This window comes from Aotus nancymaae, unplaced genomic scaffold (genome assembly GCF_030222135.1).
Source record: "Aotus nancymaae isolate 86718 unplaced genomic scaffold, 86718_ANA_hifiasm-v0.15.2.pri h1tg000003l, whole genome shotgun sequence".
In the NCBI taxonomy this organism is placed as follows: domain Eukaryota; kingdom Metazoa; phylum Chordata; class Mammalia; order Primates; family Aotidae; genus Aotus; species Aotus nancymaae.
In genome coordinates this window covers 66,904,721-66,926,274 of record NW_026988414.1, presented here as the reverse complement: position 1 = coordinate 66,926,274, position 21,554 = coordinate 66,904,721, and the positions used below count along the sequence as shown (strand labels likewise).

The 21,554-nt window shown below is 38.0% G+C and overlaps 1 protein-coding gene across 1 annotated transcript in view; it reads right to left on the bottom strand.

Moving 5' to 3' along the window:
- Window positions 1-1,723: 1,723 nt before the first annotated feature.
- Window positions 1,724-21,554, bottom strand: part of PIAS1 (protein inhibitor of activated STAT 1) — a 138,340-nt gene continuing 118,509 nt past the window's right edge. The window contains exons 9-14 of the mRNA XM_012451363.2: window positions 19,234-19,394; window positions 17,056-17,186; window positions 16,183-16,363; window positions 11,538-11,680; window positions 9,210-9,247; window positions 1,724-5,679 (exon numbers count right to left, since the gene is read on the bottom strand). Of these exons, the coding sequence (XP_012306786.2) occupies window positions 5,386-5,679; window positions 9,210-9,247; window positions 11,538-11,680; window positions 16,183-16,363; window positions 17,056-17,186; window positions 19,234-19,394 (948 nt within the window). The 3' untranslated portion in view covers window positions 1,724-5,385. The remainder of the gene's footprint in view (window positions 5,680-9,209; window positions 9,248-11,537; window positions 11,681-16,182; window positions 16,364-17,055; window positions 17,187-19,233; window positions 19,395-21,554) is intronic.

The window sequence follows — 21,554 nt, the reverse complement described above, 5'->3', positions numbered from 1 at the left end:
CTGCTCAAGTGGCCCACACTGGTCATAGCCTTAAGCCACTTCCCCAGGACTTAAGGAGAGAAATAAAGGGATGTAACAGGCAATGGCCAGGGTCCAATAGTCCTGAAAAATAGTAGTAGGAACACTTAGGCCTTCTGGGAGTCAATATAGCTCTAGTGGCTTTGAGTGAGTTACACGCCAGGTGCCAGGCTGGTGTTGCCAGAGATTGAGGTGCCCATACACTTGTCAACTCTGTGGATCATTTGTAGTGCCAGCAGAGTCCTAAAAAGGGATGGAGTGCCACACCAACATGGGTGGGGGTACAGGGCTCCAAGGACAAAGATTTTCAACCATCTGATGGTATGTATCAAAAGTGGGTTCTCCGGGCTGTGGCTTTGTCTAGTGGTACCACAGTGGCTAAAGCAGAAGACCACCAAATTAAACAGGGGTGTGTCCTTTGGGAGATTGTACAAGACACAAATCTTTCACTAGGGACTGGGCACGGGGAAAACTGCAAGGAACAAGAATCACAGTGTGAGTGCAACTGTCTCAACGACGCTGTGTGGCTTCAGACCCAAACAAGGCCCCAAGGAAGGAGACTCATTTCCCCAAGTGTAGTTGCAAAGGGAGTAAGTAGGAGCTCCTAGGAGCCACAGAGAAGTTTTGTGAAGTAAGGGTGGATGAAAGGCAGTAAACGGCCCAAACGCCACCTACATGAGGTTGTGACCCATCTGGCTGGGATGCCCAGGTCCGCAGTGCAGGAGCAGTTTTGTGGGGTCTGAGGTTTCTAAGATTTGGCTGTCTTCTTTAAGAATACAAAAATAGAAATGCACAATTTGTGGGGCCGCTCCCAGGACCACAGCAAGTGAGGGGTCCTGGTGCTTAAACTTCATTACCTCCATGGTAAATCCACCAGAGGGCTGGTTAGACCTTGGTCCCCAGAAAGAACTGCTGTCACTTTCCAGCAAAGCTCAAAGATCCTAGGCCCACACCCCTTTTGAGCTCCAGTCATGGACATTAGGAAGTAAATCCTGCACAGCCAACCTGGACTACCGAAGATTGGATGGGAGGTAGATACCAATGATTTAGATGGGTCAGGAAGAGCAAGTCCTGGCTATAATGAATGAGGGTACATCCCGTCAAAAGTTTATGTCTATATTTAATCATTGAATGGTCCCAGTATAGTTTTAAAGCAGGTTTTATGAATCTTATTTGCCTAACAGGAATCTGAAGTATAGCTTGCCAAAAGCACACAGCTGCTGTGGAATGGCCATTAGAACCTGGGGCTTCTCTTCACTGACTCCGTGCTCCTAATTAAGGGGATTCAGTGGTCCAGAGTTGAAGATCCTGTGAAGTGTTCTGATTCAAACCTTACCTGAGGAAAAGGTTTTTCCACTACTCCTGTCCTGGTTTCAAGCTCATTCCTGAAATTCCAGTTGGTTTCTCTAGCACCTAGTGTTGTTTACAAAAAGGCCACAGTGCTCTTAGCATTCAAACTGCAGATACTAAACAGATTTATACTAAACAGATGCTGTGATTTAGTACAGAGCTAGCCATATTTTAACAAGAAATGGAAATGATGGTTATATATTCATTACTTACCTCAAAGCATGCTGCAAGAAAATTAAGTTACTTGTCATGCTTTGAAATCTCTGGATGAAAGGTGCTTTGGAAGGACAAACCATTATCACCTGTCTCAGGATTGTCCCTTTGAATACCCAGCAGTGTTATTACAGACGACAAATTAACTGAAGGCTTTTCTTTTATTACATCTAAAGAGCTCTACATAAACAGGTAACATTCAATAGGTAAACAATTTTTTTCCAATGCATGTAATAAATATTTTCACTTGGTACTTTTATACAAACTGACATTGTCTACTATACATTTTTAAAAGCCATTTTACTGGTTTGGCATGCGGTATGGAAATTCTAAGAGAGAAAGTTTTAAGGCAATGAATCACAGATTTAAGTTCATGGAATTTATGGTAACTTTATCTGTTATATACATTTTCCCCTTTGTTAAACAATTAACAGCAGCACTCTCTGGGACCACCAGCTATTTTCCCTCCCTCTTTCTGAAACCTAAGCTGTGTTTAATTAGAAAACAGAATTCAACATATACTGATAAAACAAAATTCTTACTAAAATAATTTCAAATGTGCTTTAAAAAGTCCTGAAGATCTTGAAAGTCTTATGTATTTAAAATCGAAATTGTTTTAAAAACAATGCTCTTTCCATATTAGAGTTAGGATATATTTTCATTCCATTTCAGACACTTGACTCAAAGGAAAATCTGCCAATCAATCAGATTTTTCAGAGCTTACGTGAGTCTTTCCTAAGTCAGTAAAGATACAGAATTGTGATAATGTCTAAATAATTAGTAAAGCAATTTTAATGCTCAAAATAAATTAACCAAGTATGGCATGGTTCTGGTTCGGATTTTTTTAAAAAGATGTATCCAATAATGCCCACGAAGTAATTAAAAGCCACTTTAACCTTGCTAGTCAAACAGCTATTTTATCAAAGATGTGTGCATACAGATGTATATATATACATAATATATACACACAGAGAGTACTATACAAAAACAAACATATGCATACCTACTATGAACGGCCAAGGCAAGGGGGATGATGGCAACTTGACTAGATTCTGAGAACTGCTATTTGTCCACAGATAGCATGTCAATGTTGGCATGGGTTGGGGAGTGAGGGTGGGTTAAGGAAAAAAGAGACGAAGTGACTATGTGCTTTTCTTTAAAGTTAGGAGTTAAAGACATAGTGCATGACTCTACTAATAAGTAGTAGAGATCATGAAAGTGTGATTGATATTGACCATGAGACCAACAGAGTGACAACTATTACTTAATGCAACATTCTGGAAAGTCAACAACTGATGGAAACAAACTCCTCACAGGGTGGAATGAACTAAAATTAAGACAACTGAATGGTTACCTTCTCCTGTGGAGACATGACCAAAACCACTGAAGAGATGTTTATTTCTCCCTATTACCTGTTCTTCTCTTAGGCTGGTATAATGTGGGACACTGAGAGAAATTAACCCTCTCTACAACTGGGCTGAAGAAAGTAGAGGGATATATTTTCAACTGGATCATTCAAACAGTTCGTAATTCAGCATCATACACAAAGTTATTGATCGGAATTTTGAGTTTACTAACGATGACAGATTAAAAAACAGGAAGAAAACTATTCACTTTACCTAAGGCAGCTGAATTAGTAAAAATGTTTCCTAGTGCAATGAAAACCAGAAAAAAACGCCCCACAATTTTAGCAATTTCTACCCCATCCAAATTTAGACAGAAATTATGGTACTATTAGAAATCAGCCTAAATTAATATGACATTTGGTCACTGTAACACCAGATTCATTAAAAAACGTTAACTGTTTCCTGGTTAACCGACAATCCGTTTTGTTTTTGTTTTTTTACTGCAAATTGTTTTATGACTATAACTCAGTCATTTGTGTGTGGAATACACATGCGTAGGGGAAGACTATGAAACTCACTTGTTACTCACACACACTTGTTTATAAATACATATATACACACACACATATACATATCAACACCAACTTTTTTTTTCAAAATTCAAGTCAACAATTTAGTGGCAGAGAGATGCTATAAAAACATTTTTAGATGCCACACAGTCATGTGAACCATTAATTTTATCATACAACTGAAGTATAGCCATCTTGAATTCTACCTGGATTAAAGTCGATCATTTTGTTACCAATGCAAGGTTTAAAACTACAAGTCTATACACAGAGGTCGTCCTTCATCAGCTCTGAGAACATTAACAGTTGGGAGAAGAAAATCCAATCTGGAAAACTGGCAATCATTATGCCCTTTCTTTATCTTTTCTGTTAAACCTGCGTTCTTAACCAACTAAAAAATATTTTCCATACCTGAGAACATCAAACGTTCTCTGATGAGGATTTTGGAACATAAGTAGGACCACTTTTCCTTCCCCTCAACCCATATTTCTCTCCTGAAAAACAGTTTTCAATATATTTACATATTCCATGATGAATAAGAGATTAGACTGATTCATGAATTCTAAAAAATTGACTTTCCTATGTCATACTTGTTAAAAGGTGAAGAAAATGATAAACAAGGTAGATAGGCTAATAAAATAGGCATACTCAGAACCAGAGAGTAAAAATGACTAAGGGTCAAACACATCTTGAATTCTGACTGTTTATCAAATAGTAGACTTCTACAAATTGACAAGTGTGGTGCATTGTACTTTCCAAACAATTTATTTTTAGGATAACTGACGGTGTATCTTTCTTTTTGAGGTGATGTAACCTTACCTCTGTCAGCTGCACAAAACACCTGACAGGGCTTTCTAAGCTATTTTTACTTCCTACTTTGGTATGAAGATCTTACATGAAAACTTGTTACTCTGTAGCCAATAAAAGCAGGTATTCACAGACTTGGTTTAAATACACAATACTGGCAATCCAGATTTAGAATAAAGAACTAGACTAAAGTGTATTATTCATAGGTCGGCTAAGCCTACTCCTTACCCAGACAGCTTTACTCCAATATCTCTAAAACATATTCTCAGGGGGTTTTAGAGATATTTAAAACAGAGCAAATAAGAGAGAATATGTGATGGAGAACATGCAATTGGGATAGTTGATAAAGATGCTCACACGTGAGTTCAAGACCTTCAAAGCACTTTGAAAGAAGCAAGCAACTGATTATATTAACTGAATGCACACTCGGGAGGAGAGGGAACAGTGATGACAGAAAAATACATACAGACGTACACAATGAACACACATACCCACAAGCCATGTCCTGAAAATACATAGGGAATGCAGTGGGACAGATGAGCTTTATAACTTAAGGCTGCATAAAATCTGCACACACACACACAAACAGAATCCAAGTCTGTTGTTTTCAGAAAATGGAAATCAAACTACCCCCCGACCCCCTCCCCACAACAAAGAAAAGCCCACAATTTAAAACTTCATACATGCAATTCCTTTTCTGTTATTGCAAATAAAATAATGCCATTGAAGTAAAATAAAACCCAAACCATAAGACAAATGATGAAAAATCTTCAGAATCCAGAAAAAAATGAACTGAAGGTGGTTTGTGGTAAAGGTGGCTTATTTTTTCTTTTCTTTCCTTTTTTTTTTTTTTTTTTAAACAAGTGTTTTATCACACAGGCAGTCTTAGATTTATATACAAAAGTAAAACTGAAAATATAGTTTTGTTCTCTGTACATTTCTTTTAATTTTTCCCCTAAAAAAAGGAAAAAAACACGCTTGTATACTTTTCTAAACAGAGTAAGGTAAAACAGAGCACAAAGTTCTCTTCTTTCTGCCAAGTTCATTTGATCTGGGGTGGGGAAGGGAGCAGCAGGGCCTGGGAATTAGTCCAATGAAATAATGTCTGGTATGATGCCAAAAATGGATGCTGTGTCCGTGCTGCTCCTGTTTGTGACAGTGTGGCTATGGCTCTCCCTTAGGCTGTTGGAGGAAACCAGGCTGCTGTTACTGCCACTACTGCTTCCATTGGTGGTTGGCAGAGAAGTACTGCCTCCTGCACTTAACTGATCAAGAAACATCTGTGAGGAGGTATACGGAAAAAACCGAGATGAGTGCAGGAGGTCTTGATCATCTGAAACTGCTGCTGCTGCAGCGGCAAGCAAGGAGGTGTTGTAATGCTGGGGGCGGAAACAAGAGACACAAAAACGTTAATTCTACTTCTAAATTAATACATTTTCTCCTCGGCAGAACAAAGCCTGAAATTTAGGATATCGAGTATCTAGTGTTTCTGAAGTATTTAGTAAGACATTTTACAAAATCAAATGGCCTTATAGGACTAGAGCATTCATCTTGAAAAGACATTTTGGTATCTGAAACTGGAAGAAAAACAAAATAAAAATTTTATGTTTTTTTTGTTTAAATTGGTATTGCAAGCAATTATCAATTCTATTTCCCAAGAAGCATATGCTCAGAAGCAGCAGGAGGAGCAGACGGTCCACCCTCATGTTAGTACGGAGCTACTTAGCCAAGAAATCTATCAGTCAGTATGACTCACTGCCCTGTTTCTTTATAAAACAGTACTGGAAACCAACACTGTTCTTACTATATACTCAGGCACCACTGAAACTAGGAATTTTTATTTAAATTTTAAAGCCGTAACAATAATGGGTATGATTACTCTAAATTTTCCAAGGAAATTTATTCTTTCTCTTGGCTATGTATTATACTTTTAAATACAGTCATGCGTCGCTTAACGACAGGGATGTGCTTCGAGAAATGCGTCGTTAGGCAATTTTGTGGTTGTGCAAGCATCATAGAGCATGCTCACACGAACTTAGGTGGTATAGCCTACTACACACCTAGGCTCTGTGGTCTGGCCTATTGCTCCCAGGCTACAAACCTGTACAGCATGTTACTGTGCTGAATGCCGTAGGCAACTAACGCAACGCCAAGTATGTGTGTAGCTAAACATAGAAAAGGTAAGTAAAAATATGGTATAAGAGATTAAATGATACACCTGTACAGGGCACTTACCATGAATGGAGCCTGCAGTACTGGAAGTTGCTCTGGGTGAGCCAGTGAGTGAGTGATAAGTGAATGTGAAGGCCTAGGACATTACTATACACTACTGCAGCCTCCATAAACACTACACTGTGGCTACACTAAATGTGTTAAAAATATTTTTCTTTCTTCAATAATAAATGAAGATTAGCTAACTAATTTTACTTTATAAACTTTTTAATTTTTTAAAACTGACTCTTATAACAACAATTTAAAACACAAATACATTGTATAGCTATACAAAAACATTTCCTTCTTTATATCCTTATTCTACTTTTTTTCCCCTATTTTTAATATTTCCAAGTATTTTTTTGCTTTTTAACTTTTTTGTTAAAACCGAAGACACACAGAACACATCAGCCTAGGCCTCCAGAGGGGAGGTCGGGGTCATCGATATCACTGTCTTCCACCTGCACAGCTTGTCCCACGACCTGGTCTTCAAGGGCAGTAACACACATGGAGCTTCGTGTGCTATGACAACAATCTTCTGGAATACCCACTAAAGGACCTGCCTGTGGCTCTTCTTAAGGAGGTGTCACTCTTTTCAGAAATATGTCCATGGTGTTTTGCTTGGTTTCTTTTTTATATCACAGATTTGCTTGGAAGTAGATAATGCACCACAAACATTCTTCTCTATTAATGAAAACCTTTCAGTGCTGGGGCCCATGTTTTTAAATTTTTTAAGAAGCTTGTTGAGGTCTGCAAAAGCTTCTGCTAAGGCCTTCACTGTGAATTTTCCTGGAGGTTCTTTTTTGTCTCCTGCAGTTTCCTTTTCTCTTGCGCCTTCTTTAGCTATGTGTTCCTGTTACAGTTCCAACAGCTTCTCATTAGTCAATTCCTCGGGAACCACCTCTAGGAGCGTCTCAATGTCATCCTCATCAACGTCTAGATTAAAGGTGTTTGCCATCTCAGCCACAGCCTTGTTGATTTCTGCAACCTCTTTATCCCTAGTAGATCCTTTGAAGTCATGAACAAACTTCTTCAGTGCCTTCTAGATGTCATTCATATACTCCTTGGTGACATCATAGCAAGGACCTTTCCTGATGCAGTCACAGCTGTTGTAATCCTTCCAGAACTGCATCGGTGTCTTCTCAGTGTTTTTTTCAGTTGCAGCAGTAGTCTGGCCAAAGATCCTCCTCAGGATCTTTTAATAGGCCTTAAAAGCTGCTACAATGCCTTGATTCATTGGTTGGATCAAAGAGGTGGTATCTGAAAGGAGACACAACAGTTTGATATTGGGATGATCATCAATCAAATGAGGATGTGTGGGAGCATTATCAACAATAAGCATAATCTTGAAAACTATGTTACCCTCCAAACAGTGCTTCTCCAAAACGACATCCTAGAAGAGCTGGGTCATCCATGACTTGTTATTGCTCCTGCAGTACTCGGGCAGTATGTGCTTACTGATATGCTCGAAGGCTCTGGGGTTCTCACTGTGCCAGATCACAAACAGTTTCAATTTGTAGCCTGCAACATTGCCCCAAGAGAGACTGTTATCTAGTCCTTAAAAGCCTTGAAACCTAGCATTGACTTGGCTTCTTTACAGATGAAAGTCCTTTCAGGCATTCATTTCCACAACAGGGAGGTTTCATCCATATTGAAGATTTGTCTGGCAAGTAATGTTCCTCCATCATCAGCTTATCTAGAGTTTCTAAAAATTCTTCAGCTGTCTTCACATCTGCACTTGCAGACTCTCCACTCACTCTGATATTACATAATGAATAATGATTCTTCAATCGTTTAAACCATCCAGAGCTAGCAGTAAATTTAACATTGTAGTTGGGTCCAGGCTTTTCTTTCAAAATTGTAAACAAGTATTTTACTTTGGCCATGATCACTATGGTGCTGAGAGGGACATGTTTCTGTGTCTGGTCTTCAATCCAGGTCACTACAAGTTTCTCCATATCTGATACAGGCCCTTCTCGAATTTTTGTTAGTCTTGTTGCCTTCAATGAAGCAGATCCTTTAACAGCTTCTGTCACTTTGTTCTTGTTCATTAAGATTGTAGCTATGGTAGAATGGGACTGTCTGATTGGTGAACAATAATCATCACTGATTTTCTACCTTCATAATCCTTAATCACTTTTAATTTTATTTCCATGTCAATCACTCGATGTGGCCTCTTACTGGGAACATTAGCTGTGGATTTTGTATGCTTAGGGGCCATGATGAACAAAACAAGACAAGATTAAATCAAGAACAAGAGAAAAATGATGCGACCAAGAGATGTGGCAAACATGGGGATGTATGAGGCTGTCCTGGCATAACATGGCATACTGTTTTACAGCTAACTTAAAAAAAGTAAGTAGAAGTACACTCTAAAATAACAACAAAAAATATAATAATTGCCTAAACCAGTAACACAGTTGTTGATTATCGTTACATTGTACCTAATTCTATGTGCCATCATTTTACATGACTGGCAGCAAAGTAGGTTTGTTCACGCCAGCATCACCAAGAACATGTGAGTAATGCCTTGTGCTGTGATGTTACCGTGGCTATAATTAATTGATGGGGGAATTTTTCAGCTCCACTGTAATCTTATGGAACGCATATATGGGCTGTCATCGACCAAAAAAATGTCATTATGCGGCGCATGACTGTATTTTTAATGTACAATTAAAGTAAGTTTTTCATAACATACCTGATTGTCTCCTGATAAGAAAGGGAAAAAATCTAACCCTGTGGAAGAAAAAAATATTTTATTTAAAAAAAAAATAAAGGAAAAAATTCTTCCAAATGCCCCAATACTTCAAAAACAAATACAAGTCTTAAATGCTATGTCACTCAGAATTTTATTTAAATACAAAGAGTTGAGCTAAACATTTTATGTCTCTCCCACTTCTACATTACTAAAGCTGAAAACTAAGTTTTGGCAATGATTTGTCTTCTCCGTGACTCCATTTCGGGTACTGGGGCCACTACTCCTCTGTCAGATCTAACACTGGATCTTTAAACTGGCATAGTACTTTTAACAAATGCTCTCGTCGACGCCTCTTAAGGAAACTTTCAATATACTCTAAATTACTCTCACAAGCACTTCATGAGATATGTAATTATTTTTGCTCTCATTTTGCAGACGAGGAAGTTGAGAGTTAGGTTAAGTAAGTCGTAGCACAGATTTTTCTCTTTCTTAAATTTGCTCATTTGCTATCAGGTTCAACTGACAGACTCTGCAGAGGTATTTGTGTGCCTGAAAACTGGCTATTACATAACAAGCAACAGCCCTGATGCCTGGCTGCTTGGGATTCACTGCAAGCAGGCCCCTTCCTATTCACATTCTTGTCTAGATCACCCAATGTGTAATGCAATGAAAAGCAAGTAAACGAGCATGTATTAAATGCTTCGTTATGATATCTAAACTTGGGGAAAAGTAAAACAAGCAGAGGTAAATATATTACAACACCAGATACTCTGGGCATCTACCTACTGTACACATTTTAACAGATTACAACATGAGGGCCTACAAAATGCATAGCACCATGGTTCCTGATAGTGACAGTGTGTTTCATACATGTAGAAAAAAGGTAATAGAAAGGTATCTAACCAACTGTTAAGCGTAGCTATAACTGGCCAGGCACGGTGCGCGATGGCTTGCACCTGTAATCCCAGAACTTTGGGAGACGGAGGTGGGTGAATTACCTGAGGTCAGGAGTTCGAGAACAGCCTGACCAACAACATGGAGAAACCCCATCTCTACTAAAAATACATAATTAGCTGGGCGTGATGGCGCATGCCTATAATCCCAGCTACTCGGGAGGCTGAGGCAGGAGAATCACTTGAACCCAGGAGGCGAAGGTTGCAGTGAGATGAGATTGCACCATTGCACTCCAGCCTGGGCAAGACTGAAACTCCTTCTCCAAAAAAAAAAAAAAAAAAAAAAAAAAAAAAAAAAAAAAGTAGTCGCAACTTCTGGGGAGTGGGGCTGGGGGACAGACAGAGGGAAACTTTCACCTTATGTTTCTGTGTTGAATTTTCTAGTGAGCATATATGGTTTTTTAATATGAAAAAGTTCTTAGATTATATGACTAATATACAAATTATTATGCTACAAAGATATACGAAAATCATTCTTTTTATAAAATGAATATTACGAACTCAAAATATACAAATGAGTATGACGTTTCAACCTGCTTTTAAAAAGAAGGATCAGATCAATTATATATACCTAGTATATACCCACAAATTAAAAAAAAATTTTTTTTAAAGATAAAATTCATTAGCATAAAAACTAAAACTTTCAAATGTCTCAATTCAGCATTGTCAAAAACATAATACAACATAGTTACCCACAATGCCTGTTGTATTACAACTAAAATCAGAGAACAATAAATAATGTTCATAGTGCCGGGCGCAGTGGCTCACACCTGTAATCCCAGCACTTTGGGAGGCCGAAGCAGATGGATTACCTAAGGTTGGGAGTTCAAGACCAGCCTGGCCAACATAGTAAAACCCCCACCATCTCTACTAAAAATACAAAAAATTAGCCAGGTGTGATGGTAGATGCCTGTAATCCCAGCCACTTGGGGAGGCTGAGGCAGGAGAATCACTTGAACACAGGAGGCAGAGATTGCAGTGAGCTGAGATCGTGCCACCACATTCCAGCACTCCAGCCCAGGTGACAGAGTGAGACTCCGTCTCCCAAAAAAAAAAAAAAGTTCATAAATACCAAAATTCAAAGCCACATGCTAGCAGTCATTCAAAACCAACTTGCAGAGTACTTAGGAACTCACAAAATCTAAAGATTACTGCACTAGTTTTACCACTGGGAGTAAAATACTGGCTATTGATGACAGTACAGTCGAGGAACTGGGTCAGTATTTATAACCACAGTATATTATTTCTCTCAGTTCCCTGGGTCAAAGGCCCTGTTGGTTCAATCTTCCAGTACTTCCTTAGATTCACTGAGGAGAGAACTATATCAAAGGCATTCATTATGCTATGTGACAATCCAGAAGAACCAGTGACTCACCTTGTAAGTCATAAGGCATGGGTGTCATGTGGAAAGGATGCCTATAGTCTTGGATGAGGGAGGTATTAATGTAGCTTGTGTCTACAGCAGGAAGGCTCGGGGTGCGGGATACTGGAGATGCTTGATGTGGAAGACTTAAAATGCTAGAAGAAGGAAAGATTTGCATAGTTTTCATCAGTCAGTTAAACTTTCAAGTTTAACAAAAAAAGGAGTTTGCATCTCACAACGAACCCTAGGTTTTGTGCTAGAAATAAGAACAAAAAACAAGCAAAGCAATGTATAATTTAGATTATACACCATTATGTGAAAATAATCTGTATACGTTAATAGCATTTAACAGAGGCCATAGGAAGAATAGACAGATGCGATGCTATCCAACATTCACAAACCCCACACTGCCTTTGGAATATCATCATCACTTATGCTTTCAGAATGCAAGGGAAAGGTACGGGTGAGCCACTCAACAGAGTATGAGTGAAAGATACCTATAGCAAATGAAATTTGTAAACTCTTTTAGAACAACACTGGAGTACTGGCTAATACATAGAGGTATGCCCTAGCAAAGAAAATACATATAATAAGACAGAGGGAATGAAGCAATCTGAGTGGTTAGGAGTTACCACCTGGCCCCTCAGATTCTAAGTTTTAGGAGAACAAAAACTAGATATTGTTTAGTATAACCAATGCCCAGTACAGTTACCAGTACATTTTCATAAAAGCCTTGCTGAATCTAAATGAATGTAGTGAAACAAGAAGAAATACTCCAAAGTGAATAGGTGGTAGAGAGTTTTTAAAGGGAGAATAGTATAACTGGAAAAAGAAAAAATAAAACAAGAATTAGGACTCAAAAAAAACAGTGAAAAGCTTAAATAGCTGAGTAGCTTTTTTAAAAAAAAAATTTACTAAAGTTAAGGGGAAAGCAAAAAGAACAAGAAAGAAAACAACAAAAAGTAATTTTGCGGCCAGGCACGGTGGCTCATTCCTGTAATTCCCGTACTTTGGGAGGCTGAGGCAGAAGGATGGTTTGAGCCCAGAAGTTTGAGACCAGCCTGGGCAACACAGGCTCTCTAAGAAAAATTTAAAAACGTAGCCAGACCTGGTGGTACATATCTCTAGTCCCAGATATTTGGGAGATAGATGAGAGGATTGCTTGAGCCCAGGAAGGTCAAGGCTGCAGGAACCATGACTGCACGACTGTGCTCGAGCCTGGGCGACAGAGCAAGAGCCTGTCTTAAAACAAAACAAAAACAAAACTAACTTTGAAAAGAAAAAGAATTACAGTAGCCCTCTTGGAAGGAAACATTAGGGTTTTATGTTACCCCAACAATACAAGAGGCTGAAGGTATATGTGTTATAGAAAATAAAGAGAAAGGAGGCAATAAAGAGGCTGTCTTTTGCTTTTAAAGCTTCATGTAAAGTACTTGGGGCATGGGGATGCAATTTCAGTGTACAGAATATTTCAAAAGATGCCAAGGTTGGATTTCCAGGAATAGAGTTCCAGTCACTACCATCTACCACATTTTAATGAATGGGATATTAAGCATAAAACATACTCTGGTCTGGCTCATAAAAAGTTTCATCTAGTGGAAACTTTGTTAAACCTCTTATATCTAGGAAAAGTAGCATTTACCATTAGCTGAGTCCTCTCACAACGTCTAAGGGATTATGAGAGAGAACAAAGGAATGCCAGTCTTTGAAAACATAAACAGCATAGAAAATTTCTGCATGAACATTAAGCACTCTGTGGCTAAAGACAACAAAATGTTTTACATTTAGTGTTTGCCTCCAATTCCTGCCTGCGTGCTTTTCTTTCAATTTGTGATAATGTTTTGAAATGCATTTCAACCTTTACACTGCACAATAACAAACACAATATGCTGGACTTAGGTTTCTAATTATTATAAAATGGCTACCAGTGTTGACTATGGTGTTATTCTCCTTCTAAGGATGTAAACTTTCAAGTTCCTTGTTTTTATCTGCAAATAGAGAAATGTCTGGCATTTGCAAATACTGTATCTGGGTTTAATTAGCCATTGGGAAATTCGGGAAGTAGTTAATGCATCTAATGTAATTTCCCAAACATAATAAACATCATTTATTTTCTCCAAATATTTTTTGGGAAAGAGCAAAGTAAATATCCAAAGAAGAAATATTAGATTCCTATACACTCAAAAGTTTTCTTTAAAGAAAAAATATAGCAATACTATTGTGTAGTTTACATAAATACATATGACTACTATTAATCATCTAAGAAACAGAACTAACATATATAATGATGGCATTTTACCCAAAAGTATTTATACATCCAGAGGTTTATAAAATATATTTTAACATTGCAATTATGGCACTTAAAAAAAATCATATGACAGTGTGCATTTGGCCATACTACGGTTTGATATTTATAAAATATCTTGGAATCAAAATTCTATAGATACTTGTTCTAACTTTAGGTAATCTGACTTTTCCTTTTCTCCTACTCAGACATAAAATATGTTGGTGTAATAATAAGGTCAGGCTTGCTGGGTTACAGCCATCAAGGTAGGCTTTCACCAGAGGTCACATTCATAAGAGTAGGATTTGTGTTTAAATTATTAACTTTCTTTGGAATGATGATACTGTTTTTAATGTCTTTGTTTCTGTCTGTATGTCAAGACAGACTACTATAGAATGAAAATACCAATGTGTGAAATACGTTTGATTGAAGTCTTTTTTTTGAGACAGGGTCTCACTCTGTCACCCAGGTTGGAGTGCAGTGGCACGATCTCAGCTCACTGCAACCTCCACCTCCCAGGCTCAAGTGATCCTCCCATCTAAGCCTCCCAGTAGCTGGACAACAGGCACACACTAACACACCCAGCTAATTTTCTGGTAGAGACAAGGTTTTACCATGTTGCCCAGGCTAGTCTTGAACTGACTGAAGTCTTTTAATATCATCATACAATATCAAATCTGAAAATGATTTGACTCCAGGCACAGAAATGCCTGCTCTTGATCTGGTGTTGTAACAATGCCATCTATGGACTTTCCTTCTCTCTCTTACATTCTTTCTTTAGTCCCTACTGCTTGCTGGAAGAGTTTTTGAATAGCTTCTATTCAGTTACAACAGGCCATATGATTCTCCTGCTTTATACCTAAAAAGGGACACATCTATTTCTAGATTTACAATTAGTGTGCTACAATTGTGCTTTAGCACAATTAGAAATCTTTTTGCTGAAAATCCCAGATTTGATTTTTACAAGACTAACAGCCTGTTTTAAGAGTACAGTTGGATTTGCTACTTGTTTTACCATCCCCTAGAAAGTGCTAAGCTCTTTAAGGTTAAGACTGTACTTACTCATTTTATTATCATCCATGCTTAGCAGAGGGTGTTTTATACAAAGCAGAGAACAGTGTTTCATGAACTGAAGCATAACCTAGGCACACTGTTACTGATGTAAGACAAATGGAAAATATGGGAGAAAAGTCTGTAAAGTGGGAAATATTGTGTACTACAACAGAAGTCATCTTTGACCTCTTTCACTGCCAGTCTCATTTATATTCTGCGGCACATTTAAATCATTGGTTTCCCTCTGCTTTCTACTTGCAACACTCAACTTGGGGTGAATTTTACCGCATACATTCAAGTTTGAACAAATGTTCTAAATCCTGTGAGCAGAAGCAGGATCACCTAGGAAGGTACTAGAAACACAAATTTTCTTTCCTTTTTTTTTTTTTTTTTTTTTTGAGACAGAGTCTTGCTCTGTTGCCCAGGCTGGAGTACAATGGTGTAATCTTGGCTCACTGCAACCTCTGCCTCCTGGGTTCAAGTGATTTTCCTGCCTCACTCTCCAGAGTAGCTGGGATTACAGGTGCATGCTACGACACTCAGCTAATATTTGTATTTTATTAGAGACGAGATTTCACCATGTTATTTAGGCTGGTCTCAAACTCCTGAGCTCAGACAATCTACCTGCCTCAGCCTCCCAAAGTCCCTAGAATTGCAGGTGTGAGACACCATGCCTGGCCAAGAAATACAAATTTTCTTAGTCCCTACTCCTGATTCAGACATGGGGGAGTGATGTGTGCATTTTAATAAGTTCTCGGCCGGGCACGGTGGCTCACGCCTGTAATCCGAGCACTCTGGGAGGCCGAGGCGGGTGGATCACGAGGTGAAGAGATCGAGACCATCCTGGCCAACATGGTGAAACCCCGTCTCTACTAAAAATACAAAAATTAGCCAGGCGTTTGGCACATGCCTGTAGTCCCAGCTATTTGGGAGGCTGAAGTGGAAGAATCACTTGAACCCAGGAGGTGGAGGTTGCAGTGAGCTGAGACTGTGCCACTGTGCTCCAGCCTAGCAACAAAGCAAGACTCTGTCTCAAAAAAAAAAAAAAAAAAAAGCTCTCAGGTAATTCTGATGTACATACACCACAATTTGAGAACCACTGTACCAGAATCATCTTTTGATATGATGAACACTATATCCAAGTACCCTTTTAGTGCATTAGCCCAATCCCTCCAGAATATTACAAACCTGGGAAAAATTCAAACTATTCTTTGATTGTTAAGTTTTAGAATCAAGAATTCTTTTATTTGGCAAGTCTTTAATTCCTATTTGCCAAGTTAATTTCCACTATGACTTTTTTTTAAAGCTGTCAGCACCTACCCTTTATTATTTAGTGGTGATGTGGGAGACAGGGAAGGACAGGTCCTCTTGACAGATGGCTCTTCTTCCTCTTCATCAGATGAACTGTCTATGGTTAGGTCAATCACTTCTACTTTCTTGTTTTTATTTGAGGACTGTTGGTGAGAAGCTACCTGATGCTCCAATGTGGAGCTCAAGCATCCTGTACGGGAATGATTAAAATACAAGGCAAGGAAGAGCTATGACATCTCTCTTTTCTCAGTGTCCCTTATAGTTTATCTGTTACAGTTTAGATTCATAATATTGTTGGAACCACAGAGCAGAAAACCAGTAGTGGCTCTGTTCTACTAAGTTTAAAACTATTATTTAATAATGGTGAATTATTTTTCAAAATAATAAATTACAGAATTAGAGCAATCAAAATGTGTCTTATGCCTACTTCAGAGGAAAAGTAATTTGAGAGCACAGACTGTATATTATTATCTGTACAATATCTGACATATTTAAGAAATATGATGATAGCATTTTTAAAAACTCATAGTCTCTTTCCAGCAAAAATATACTAAAAGCCAGGAAAAAAAAATGAAAAAAGAACGTTTACTACTCTGTACCAAATCTGTTAAAAATGTTAAAAGGGTATATTTTCAAAAGTATGACTTTACAAATGACAAATTACATTACTTTAAAATCTTAGAAAAAGCTTTAAAGCTGGCAAAAAAGTGAAGTTAAAAGGAGTTCTATTACTTCTGAACATTTAATCAGTAAGTTAATAGGAATTATTAAGCTCTCCACAAACTGTACAGTGTTTTTAAAAAAATATATGGACTTTAATATTGAAAAACCAGCCTTAACAGCAGTAAGGAGACAGCCCCTTCCTTGTGAAGAACTACTCACCGTCGACTCCATTGTATGAGGCAGAAACTTCCTGTACTTCCTTTTTCGATCTCATTGGTGCCCAAGAGCCATCCTCCTTAAATTGTATTTCATCACAGTCTGTACAGTACTTTAGGATTTCCATAAACAAGCTGTAAGAAAACAATTCATCCTTAGAATATCGTATTTTAAAAGAAAATAAATTAAAAGTTGAACAACTTAAGTTATATTTATTCTTAAAATCTAGTGGTAAACAGAAATATAGCTAATTTATGTCACATTTATGTAAGAAAATATCATGTGACCATGATAAATGACATTTTCAAAGATTTTTAATAACATGAGAAAATGTTCACAAAAAGCTAGAAAAGGTCAACAAAAGCAAGCTTCATTTCAAAAATAAAATTCTGTGTGAGTAGTATATAGATAGTAGTTATCTCTGGGTGGTACCTTCATGGGTATTCATTTTTCTTCTTTAGATTTTTTTGCATATTCTAAATTGCCTACAATAAGCATGTCTTATTTGATAAACTGAAGCAATACATGTACAAATATGTAATCAAAGGTTAAATCTCTTTGATAAAATATCGTGACATTTAAAAACATGTATAAAGAATGCATAATTATGGCCAAATTCTTAGGTTATAATGTTAAATGAAACCAAAGGATAAAAATTATTGGCCGGGCACGGTGGCTCAAGCCTGTAATCCCAGCACTTTGGGAGGCCGAGGTGGGTGGATCACGAGGTCAAGAGATCGAGACCATCCTGGTCAACATGGTGAAACCCTGTCTCTACTAAAAATACAAAAAATTAGCTGGGCATGGTGGCACCTGCCTGTAATCCCAGCTACTCAGGAGGCTGAGGCAGGAGAATTGCCTGAACCCAGGAGGCGGAGGTTGCGGTGAGCCGAGATCGTGCCATTGCACTCCAGCCTGGGTAACAAGAGCGAAACTTCGTCTCAAAAAAAAAAAAAAATTATTAATAGTGTACAATCACAATTATGTAAAGACAAAAATCAGAAAATTATACACCAAAAACAGCTTTTTACTTTCCTGTGTTTTCAAATTTTTCTTTAAAAGAGTATGTGTGTTATATGGCTTTTATAATAAGAAATGGGAGAACCTAAAGCTATGTAACATATACAGTTGGTAAAATATTACTATTTAATTCTGATTTACTAGTAAGTGATCACTGTCATTTCTGAAAAGTTAAACATAAAACATTTAAGGTACATGTTTATTTTTTTCTCATGACTGGTCTGACATCTTTCAAGTTCCAGGTTATACTTGTATCGCTAAATATATTCAATTTCTGATATTACCACCTTCAGACTCCTACGTTTTCTTAAATATTGTAGGTAAGTTGCCTTAAGTGTTTTGCTAGAAAGTACAGGAAATATTAAGTAGAGGCTGGGTGCAGTGGCTCACACCTGTAATCTCAGCACTCTAGAAGGCCAAGGCAGGAGGATCACTTGAGCCCAGGAATTCGAGATCAGCCTGGGCAAAATGGCAAGACCCTGTGTCTACCCCTATCCCCCAACCCCCCCACCCCCCAAAATTAAGTAGATGTCCTCCTTTGCACAATTTGTTTTTGTTTAGTGGCAAAAGGCAGGGGGAAAGGAGGCTGCAGAACAGGAGATAATTTGGAGAAGCCTTCCAAGATGTCTGGTAGGATAGATAAAACAAAGGAGTGTTAAAAACAATAATCTGTTATTGTGATGCTGTAGGTGGAGAAGACAAAAAAGAAAAAGAAGACCATGACTGAAGCTTGATCTGATCTCCAGAAACAGGCTAACTGCTATTGAAAAGCCCAATTTTGGATGAGCCTGAGTTAACCCAAATTTTACCATACATTCTTTCTCCAATATGGTCTACGTATCTAGGGATGGGTGGATGAATGAATGATGGGAAAAGGAAAAGGTGTAAGCATACCCTGCTTAAAACCACTGGTGCTCTAAATGATGAATGCCAGGAGGCACTAACAGTAAAGCATGTATTTTCAAAACAAGGGAACATCAAGTTGAAAAGAAAATATTCATAATACTAATTTGAAATAAATTACTTTGAAAATATTGGTTTGCAGACTCATAAAAATCCTACAAATACATAACTTAGAATTTTCATTCCAAATCTGATGTGTAACAAACCCAGATAATATATGGTCATTTCAAGGTACCAAAAACACTTAAAGTGACATACCCATCAATAATAAGGTGTTCATATGGAGCCTTCTTATCACAGACAGGACAAACCCAGGTTGGTTTTTTCTCATTCATCTGAATGTAAAGAGTTGCGTCAAAACATTGTAGGTGAGAGCATGTAAGGGCCCGACACGGAATTGTCAGCCGCATTTTCCCAAGCTTTAAAAAAGAAGATAAAGTAAATATTAGATAACTGCTGTTCAAAATTTAAGCTTTGATAAAAATTTCCTAGAACACAACAGGTATGCATGCTGATTTAAAGTATACTGTGTTTACTCTTAATCAATGAAGAAGAACATTAAACATATTACCTGTGAAATATCTATAGATTTAAAAATTACAGTATTTCTTTAGCTAGCAAACAAAATGACTATGGAAAGTCTACAACAAGGGTTATTTACTAAAATCCACAGCTCACAGATCAGCTTTTGGTGGAGAGGGTCATAAACCCCTTGAATTATATTCAAAATTTGTGTGTGCCTTTTTCTGGAGAGAGTGCTTTCACCAATTTTTTTAAAAAAGAGATGGGGTCTTGCTATGTTGCCCAGGCTGAAGTGCCAACTCTATTCACAGGCACAATTGTAGCACACTACAGCCTCCAACTCCTGGGCTCAAGCAATCCTCCTGCCTTAGCTTCCAGAGTAGCTGGGAATACAGACGTATACCACTGCACCCAGCTTTTCCCAAATTCTTAAAGCAGTCCCTGACCACCCACCCCCCAAAAAATTTAAGAACCATGTAACTAGGGATTAGAGAAAATAATGTCTTATTAAATACTGCACAATACAGAGATGCACTGACAATTGCTCTTGGCCTTATCTGTGAATTAGAGTAGTTCACAGGACAAAACTGAATCAATAGTGATCACTCCCCATGATGTTTGTCAAAACTGCCAAGTGGTAGCTCTGAGGAGGAAGGCAGGTGCACACATTCTGCATTGCTTCCTCACTGGGAACCATCACAAGCAATTCAGCCTACAGTCCTGGACCTTTAGCATCTCCAGCATGTTAGGAGACTTCTTGCCCTGCAAATATTGCTTCAGCTGACACAGGTTGAGTCTATCCTAGGAAGAGGAAATCTGCTTCATCTGATCCCTGAGCTGCTAGCTTTGGCCCAAGGCAGAGAAGCTGCCCAGAGACCTGCACAGGGAGCTATCATATCACTATCTCAATTCCCTGGAAGCCAGCTTGTACCACTGTAGGGTCCCCAGATCCCACAATGGCCATATAGTAGAAAATTTATCTACTTTCAATAACCACATTATTTGTCAAGCACCAGGAAAAGATTTGTGAACTTGAAAAATATAAAGGCTTGAAAAGGATATGAGTTAGATGAGGAAAAGATTCTTGGCTTAGATCAATTTCAGAGAAATGTGCACCTAGTCTACCAAGGAAATTAACTATCAGTTGGGGCCCAAAATAATTGCTTTGATACCAATGATTTACTGTGTCTCTAAGAAAGGCATTTAACCTTTCTGGGCCTCTTTTACTTCTTCTAAAGTAACACCGTTTCCTCCTTATTTCAACCAGATGTAGCCATGATGAATAAAAATAGAACCCTGAACATGCTATAAACTTACTGAGAATGGAGCAATGCCAGTTTACAGTATCAGATGTACAACCAGGAGGGACCTAGAGTAAAAACTGATAACTCCCTTTTCTGTACTCCCAACTCTATACTCCTGCATATGATTACAATCAAGCACCAAATAACAACATTTTGGTCAACAATGAACCACATATAAGATGGACGTCTTAAAATTACGTACAGTACATAATACCTGATAATAGACAGCCATGTTACTGGTTTCTGTGTATTTACTATACTACACTTTTTATCATTACTTTGTAGTGTAGTCCCTTTACTTATATATATTTTAAAAGTTAACTGTAAAACAGCCTCAGGCAGGTCCTTCAGGAGGTATTCCAGAAGAAGGCACTGTTACCATAGGAGAGAACAGCTCCATGCTTGCTACCGCCCCTGAAGACCTTCCAGTGGGACAAGATGTGGAGGTGGAAGGCAGTGATACTGATGATCCTGGCCCTGTGTGGGCCTAGGCTAATGTGTGTTTGTGTCTTAGTTTTTAACAAAGTTTAAAAAGTAGAAAATAAAAGTAAAAAATGTTAAAAATAGAAAATGGCCTATAGAATGAAAGAAAGAAATTATTTTTGTACAGCTGTACGATGTGTTTATGTTTTTAGCTAAGTGTTATTACAAGAGTCAAAAGTTAAAAAAAATAAAAAGTTTATAAAATAAAAAAGTTACAGTGGCCAGGCACGGTAATTACAATGGCCTGTAATCCCAACACTTTGGGAGGCT